The 7,901-nt window shown below is 48.5% G+C and overlaps 1 protein-coding gene across 4 annotated transcripts in view; it reads left to right on the top strand.

Moving 5' to 3' along the window:
* Positions 1-6: 6 nt before the first annotated feature.
* The window catches only part of Msl1 (MSL complex subunit 1), a 12,107-nt gene continuing 4,212 nt past the window's right edge, over positions 7-7,901 (top strand). Inside the window, exons 1-5 of one of the 4 annotated variants that reach the window (XM_031350679.1) lie at positions 7-1,114; positions 3,552-3,775; positions 4,517-4,896; positions 6,783-6,830; positions 7,288-7,352. In XM_031350679.1, the coding sequence (XP_031206539.1) occupies positions 338-1,114; positions 3,552-3,775; positions 4,517-4,896; positions 6,783-6,830; positions 7,288-7,352 (1,494 nt within the window). In that variant the 5' untranslated portion in view covers positions 7-337. Of the gene's footprint in view, positions 1,115-1,589; positions 3,275-3,551; positions 3,776-4,516; positions 4,897-6,782; positions 6,831-7,287; positions 7,353-7,901 lie in introns of those variants that run through there. The other 3 variants (XM_031350682.1, XM_031350681.1, XM_031350680.1) reach the window with 3 other exon arrangements.

Genomic DNA, 7,901 nt, shown 5'->3' on the forward strand with positions numbered 1-7,901 from the left:
CCGGGCCAGGGGGGGCCGAAGCGAGCTCCGGGGATGAGCTCGGGGGCGGCTGGGTGCGAGCTCCTGCCTCTGCGGCGAAGGCGACGGTGGCGGCAGCAGAGGCGGCGGCGAGGCCACCATGGGTCGGCGGCGGGCCTCAGTCGCGGCCTCCACTTCTCCGCTCGCCGGCGGGATGGCGCCCGGGCCTCGGAGAAGCCGCGTTAGCGGAGGCCTGCGGCCGCTCTGCTGAGACGAGCCCGCCAAACTCCCCTCCCCCTCCTCCGTCCTCGACCCCCCGCACCTCGCCCCTTCCCCACCCCCTCCTCCGTCTCGGTCCCCCGCGCCGCTCCGGACCACTATGACCATGAGATCCGCAGTGTTCAAGGCGGCCGCGGCCCCTGCCGGCGGCAACCCCGAGCAGCGACTGGACTACGAGCGGGCTGCGGCGCTGGGCGGGCCCGAGGACGAGTCCGGGGCGGCCGAAGCCCATTTCCTCCCCCGGCATCGTAAGCTCAAGGAGCCGGGGCCCCCGCTGGCTTCTTCCCAGGGCGGGAGCCCCGCGCCCTCTCCAGCCGGCTGCGGCGGCGGCGGCGGCAAGGGCCGGGGCTTGTTACTCCCGGCCGGGGCGGCCCCCGGGCAGCAGGAAGAGAGCTGGGGCGGTTCGGTGCCCTTGCCCTGTCCGCCCCCAGCTACTAAACAAGCCGGCATCGGCGGGGAGCCAGTCGCAGCCGGCGCTGGCTGCAGCCCCCGGCCCAAGTATCAGGCGGTGCTGCCCATTCAGACGGGCTCTCTCGTGGCGGCGGCCAAAGAGCCTACGCCCTGGGCTGGGGACAAGGGTGGGGCGGCTCCCCCAGCTGCCACCGCCTCGGACCCGGCGGGACCCCCACCACTACCTCTGCCCGGGCCACCACCCCTCGCGCCCACCGCCACTGCCGGGACCCTGGCGGCTAGTGAGGGCAGATGGAAGAGTATAAGGAAGAGCCCTCTCGGGGGTGGCGGCGGCTCGGGAGCCTCCAGTCAGGCCGCCTGCCTCAAACAGATCCTTCTGCTGCAATTGGACCTCATCGAACAGCAGCAGCAGCAGTTGCAGGCCAAGGAAAAAGAGATCGAGGAGCTCAAGTCCGAGAGAGATACGGTACGGGAGGGGTTAATCTGCATTAAGGATGGGGAGCGAGCTCTGCGCATGCTCGGGGAAGGGGGCTGTAGGAGGCAGAGGTCCCCGCTCGGTTAGGGTTAGAGGAAGTTGGCCACCAGCGAAGGAGTGCCTTAGATGTTGGGTCGTTAGGAGCCTGGCATCACTGACACGTTGGGTGGGAAGGAAGGGTTAAAGGGCAACCTGTGTGTGTGTGTGGGGGGGGGGGTAATAGGAGGCTTCGGTTGCCAAAGGGTTAATTTAAAACGACAGCCCCATACTTGTGGGAAAGGCGTTTAGAGTGGGAAAAGACCTGATTTATGAGGGGTTAAAAAATGATAGGGTGGGGTGCAGATGTGGCTATATGGAAGGGGTTGTGTTAAAGCGCTGTTGCATTAGCAGTGCGTTGTAGAGGAGGCTATAACAGCTGTTGCCTTTAACCACCACCACTGCAGCATCTTTAGACAGGAAGGTTGTCATAGGTCTTTTGGTCGGTAGAGGGTAAAGATGGCTCATGTGGAATCCTATTTTAGCTTTCCTAAATGAGAATCACTGCCTTTGATTTCAGAGAGTTTCTAGTAGAAAAATCTGAGTTATAAAACACTACCCACTGACCAAGTCTCTTGAATAAGCTGGCAGGTTTTGAGACATAAGCTTCTTCGATGTATTCTGTAAATCCCTCCACCTCCCAAACCTGTTTTCCAGTCTTGATGTAGTAGAGAAGTCGTTTGTTGTTTCTTTGTACTTGTGGGGAGCATGACTCCATAGACTTGTTTGCACTGCCCAGCAAGCAGCCTTGGGCACACATGTTAAGCATACTCCCTCACACATGGGGACGCTGGGGTGGTGGGGTGTTACAGTGTTAACATACCTTTTAGCTGCCTAAAAATAAACATGGTTTCTACAGTTGTGCTAAGGCTCTGCTCCCTTTCTCACTCCCTTTCCTGGCTCCTCTCACTCTGGTGCTGTGTGCACCGAAGGCATGGGAGCAGAAGAGCTATTCATTTTGTTTGCTTTCTAAATGAGTCGCCATCAGGCATCTGTTTGATTCTGCCAGGTAGAACGGCAGCTGGGACAGGTCTTGCTGATTTGTGGAAGTTACTCAACAGGGAGGTAGCACCGCTCAGCACTTGCTGCAGTCTAGGATGTGATGGCACTGTGGTTACAACACAACATATCCTTCCTTTCATGGGAAGGGGGTGGGAAGAGAAAGATCAGGAAAGGAGAAGAAATGAAGACTATGTCACCACAAAACATGGTTAAGTAATGCTAAGGCTGTGAATCAGAGCAAAGATGACAATGAGTGGCTGATGGGGGGTACTACTGCTGCTGAGTTCTTGAGGCCATGGCTCCTTTGGCCTCCTTCATAGGCTTTTCAAGGTAGGAAGGAGTGGGGTGAGTTAAGGATAAAGCATTCAGTCTGAGCTTGGCATTCACCGCTTGTGTTATAGAACTCAGCCTTAGCATTCCTTAAGCCTGCTCTTACTCCAGTTATTGTTGGGCCTCTGCTGAGATCTATGCAATGGATGTAATGAGTGCAGCAACGATGTCACTAACCAAGGCAGAATCCTTGTAGTATGCTGTAAGTAGCACAGTTGTCACCTTTTTGTCAAAATTGAGTTAATACCAAGTTTCTGGTGACAGTAGACTTAGATTTTGTTTGATTTTTGTGGTTCTCTTTAACTAGAATATAATTTTAATAAATCTTTAGATAGTATTTTCCGATTATCTCCAATGCAAAACAGAATGTATATGTCATATGTGTTGGGATTATATTACTGATGTCGATTATAATTCTTTCCAATGTAGTATGTTTTAGTAGTACTTCCTCAAATACACACACATAGCATTTCGATGTGACACTGCTATCCCTAGGGATACTCTGTGAGCTCTTGATTCCTCTCATTGTGCTGTTTAAACATTCCACTGTGTCCAGAGTTTTGGAGTGAACATAGAGCAGATAGAATTTGGACAACCGTAGGACACCTTAAAAGAACACAGGGCTGAGAATGTAGCTCAGTGCTTAGAGTGCTTGCCAAGCACACTCAGGAAGCCCTGGTTCTATCCCTAGCACCACATACAACAGCTAAGAACAATATAAGGTTAAATTGAGGGGGTACCAAAAGGCTTGGAGCCACATGACAGAGTCCTTGTCATTAGAAGGTACTCTGACCCCGCCCAGTGGGGAGGGTCTTCTTCCAGAAGAATGAACTTCGAATTGCCCCATCCCTCTTACCATCCAGACTAACTCCTACAATTAATTGTCTTTTGCCTTTATTGGGCTTAAGGGAAGCTATTCAGATTCTTACCTGCCAATTCAGAGTAAAAGTTGAATTGGTAGGGTCCATAGCAACACGCAGAAGACTGATGGTACCTCAGTACGGCCAGGTACTGGGTTTAACTTTCGTGTGTAAGTCTGTGTCTTGTCACTTCCTTGTAGCTCCTTGCTCGGATTGAACGTATGGAAAGGCGGATGCAGCTGGTAAGGAAGGATAACGAGAAGGAAAGGCACAAGCTGTTTCAGGGCTATGAAACTGAAGAGAGAGAGGAAACAGAGTTGTCTGAGAAAATTAAACTGGAGCGCCAGCCGGAGTTTTGCGAGACATCCCAGGCTCTGCCTTCCAAGCCTTTCTCATGTGGCCGCAGTGGAAAGGGACACAAAAGGTGTGCTGGTAACTTTATTCTGTTAACTGAAAATGATGAGGTCACCTAATGTCACCTAATGGTGACAGAATATGGGCTTGGGATTCGTGGATTGGCATTATAGCAACCATACGCTGAATTGAGAAGTCTGTTGTTCTAGGGGCATGGTGGTTTACCCCTGTAATCACAGCACTTAAGATGCTGAGGCAAGAGGTCTGTTGTGAGTTCAAGGCCAGCCTGGCAATAGAGAACCTGTTTGTTTGTTTGTTTGTTTGTTTAATTAATTTATTATATGTAAGTATATTGTAGCTGTCTTCAGACACCCCAGAAGAGGGCATCAGATCTCATTATGGAAGGTTGTGAGCCACCATGTGGTTGCTGGGATTTGAACTCAGGATCTTCAGAAGAGCAGTCAGTGCTCTTACCCGCTGAGCCATCTCTCCAGCCCGAGAACCTGTTTTTTTACAAACAAAAAACCCCCAGGTTTCCGTGTTGAGATCTTGTCTTGAACCATTTTCTTGGTCACAGTACTAAGTACAGAATGCAGAGTATATCTTAAAGAGAAGGCAAATTCTTAAGCATGGACGATTGCTCCTAGAGGCCTGCTCTGTACACTTTCAAGCATGATACTTGCTGCCCATGGCTTCCAAATGAACAGTAGATATTTAGGTACCTGGATAACTCTCTTGCCCTCAAGTATATTCAAATCAAGTCTTATTTGAAATCAATCAATTTTTATAACATTTTTTTCCTACTTAATAGGAAAACCCCATTTGGAAATACAGAAAGAAAGGCTCCTGTTAAAAAGCTGGCTCCTGAGTTTTCAAAAGTCAAAACAAAAACTCCTAAGCACTCTCCCATTAAAGAGGAGCCCTGTGGTTCCACATCAGAAACTGTTTGCAAACGTGAATTGAGGAGCCAAGAAACCCCAGAAAAGCCCCGGTCTTCAGTGGATACCCCACCAAGACTCTCTACTCCCCAAAAGGGACCCAGCGCCCACACCAAGGAGAAAGCCTTCTCAAGTGAGATGGAAGATTTGCCGTACCTTTCCACCACAGAAATGTATTTGTGTCGTTGGCACCAGCCTCCCCCATCACCGTTACCATTACGGGAATCCTCTCCAAAGGAGGAGACTGTAGCAAGTAAGGCATAGAGAACACTTGCTCTTATTCCCTAGTGGTGGCGGTCAAGCTAACAAGTGTGAAAGGCCTTTGGCTTTTTAAAAAAGTGCAATCAATAAAGCAGAGTTCTGTCAAGAATGAGTAAGTTAACAGCCAGAGACAGACACTGTGCAGGCATTGCAAATAGATGGAATTACAGCAAAATGTGCTCAATGTATGTGTCTGCTTACAACACTGGGAGATGTGTTTGCCAGTAAGTTGCTCATCACAAGAGCACCAGACTTGGGGGGTGTAATCTCCGGCAACTTGCATGCCCTCTGAAAGAAGGGTTTTCTGTGCTGTGAAATGCATAGAACTTACACTTTGCCGTGCACGACTGTTCCTGCATTTGATATTGTGTGAAACCTGGGAGGGTGGTCTTTGGGTGTTCTCAGGGGCCAATGGTTATTTTTGGTTGGGAGCCAGTTTGGGGTGGGGAATTTCACCTGGGCCTCCGCTCTCTAACTACATAAACATTTATCTGTATCTCTCCGTCCCGGTCTGGGGGCAGGAGGAATCTGCCAAAGACCAACAGTCTTCCTTACTGCACTTCACAAGGTTCTAAGATGTGGAGAGTTCACTTGGATTGCAGTAGCCCATTGGTTGTTCATATATTTAAATAAAATGGTCTACAAACTATTTTTCAAACAATAAGGACTATCTTGGGATATCTGAGCTGCTTGGGGAGGGTGTGGGGTGTGGGGGGTTGGCCTTTATTCCTGTTTATCTCTTAATGGCTTCCACAGAGATGATCCCCATCTTCCATATGAACCAGTAACTATAATGTGTCTTCAAGTGTGTTATATTAGTCTATGACAGTCATTGTGGGTACTCTTGGGTAATGATGGGGAAAGCTTTCTTAGCTAGAGCCTTAGACCTAAGTTTCTACCCCTGTGCCTTCCTCTAGTAGGGATGGGGATGGGAGTCCATTCCAATAAGATGTGAATATTCTCCAGGCTTTGTCTGGCTGTTGTGACAAACCCAAGTGGGGAAGATGGAGAAACGATCTAACCTTTATTAGGCCTCACACTGAGGCCACGAGACAGATCAGGGTCCTGATCTAGATTTAGATACTTACTGTTGTTTCAGTCAGTTGAACAGATTCATCTTAATAGTTAAATTTTGCTGCTATAGCAATGCTGCATAACAATTTAGGAGAAACCATGAAGCAACTTTCCACCTGGAATTAGGAAATGGCTTGGTGTGGAGTTATTTTTTGTGACTAGCTGTTTTTGAAAACCCTGTCTACTCTAGTAGAGCAAGTTCCAAACACATCTGAGATTGTGGGCATAACACTATGAGGGGGCATGACTGGGAGATCCCAGTCTCTTGAGGAGCCTGAGTTATGCATAAGTGTGTGAGTCCTTCCGTTACTGATGCTTCTATCTCAAGAGGAAGTCTCAATGACTTATTCTAAGGAAGCCAAAGTCTTTGTGTGCATGTTGTTCAGGCTGGACCAGCAAGGTAGTTTGTTTGGAGGGAGGAGGAAACTGTTGAAGAAGACTACATATGTAAGTTCTGAGAACACTGATCTATTTATTTGAAAATAGGGTCAACTTTTACTCACCTGCCATGTTCTGAGTTTAAGGTTTGCTATCCTTGGCCATCAACTGTTGCAGGGAAACCACCCTAAATAATGAAGAGAAGAAGTCGTCTCAGTGTAAAAAAAAAAAAAGTGGTGGGCTTATTTTCTTTTCTTTTGTCTGTTTTTCCCTCTTTCCCCTTCCCCAGAGAGAAATTCTCCAAAGAACAACTCAAAGCAAAATGGCTTCCTAGTGAGCGCATCAGAGAGGATCCTTTCCTCCATTTTGGGTGTGGGCTTTTTTTCTTTTTACACTGAGATGATTCTTCTTTCCTACATTATTTAGGGTGTCTGATGCCATCAAGTGTTGCAGGAGAAACTTCAGTCTTGGCTGGTGAGTAGATTAGGAATCGCTGGCTGGGCCCGGGGTGGGGATTGGTGGGATGGTGGCTGGTTGGGAGCTGCGTTCTCGGCTTTTGGATACGGAACAGTGAGATTCCTTGGCGTTTGATAACACTACTGTAGACATCAAAACCACAACACATCCCAGTTGTTTTTCAGGAACTTTAGGTGCATCCATTATGTGAGTTGTCAGGTGTTGGCTTAGGGTTTTTCGTGACCCTGAGTTTGGCAGACTGCAATGGCACTCTAGGTTCTTGTATACCATAGTGAGGACACTGACTGTCTATGGCCTTGGGTAAGGCCATAATATGGATTCCTGTCGCTTAATAACTGTCTTATCTGGGGAGAGCCCTCTTGTCCTTGTGGATAGCTGGACAGTTGGATGACTTTGGATTTAAGGGTGGTTCCACCCCTCCTCTTTTTCCTCTTCTTTTTCTTTATTTTTTCAGTTCCTTCTTGGAGGGACCACTCAGTAGAGCCTCTAAGGGACCCAAATCCTTCAGACATTTTGGAGGTGAGTACCCAGAGCTGTCAAGGAGATTGGCAACAATAGAATATGGGATGTACACCTGGCCGTTGTTAGCAACTAGAGTCTGCTCAAGGGACTGAGGCAAGAGAATTGCCCAAATCTAAGGTGTGGAGGGTTCTGTAGGCAACATAGAGAGCTCTTGTCTCAAAGACCATGGGGAGGGGGAGCATGGGGGAAGAGGTTTGCTTGAATATTTCTAATAGCTGTGGATGAATTAAAAAGAACACTTAAGGGCTGGAGAAATGGGTCAGTGGTGAAAGAGCACTGACTGCTCTTCCAGAGGTCCTGAGTTCAAATTCCAGCAACCACATGGTGGCTCACAACCATGATGAGATCTGATGCCCTGGTGTGTCTGAAGACAGCTACAGTGTATTTACATATAATAAATAAATTAATCTTTAAAAAAAAAAGGATTCAAGACAAGAAAGGAACTTGGGGTTATTTATTGGGTCTATATTTTTCATCTTTTGGATGAGAAAAGCCTGATCTAGAGTAGTTAGATCATTTTTCAAAATCAGTATTGGGGGGGGGGGG

The sequence above is a fragment of the Mastomys coucha genome, unplaced genomic scaffold (genome assembly GCF_008632895.1).
Source record: "Mastomys coucha isolate ucsf_1 unplaced genomic scaffold, UCSF_Mcou_1 pScaffold5, whole genome shotgun sequence".
In the NCBI taxonomy this organism is placed as follows: Eukaryota; Metazoa; Chordata; class Mammalia; order Rodentia; family Muridae; genus Mastomys; species Mastomys coucha.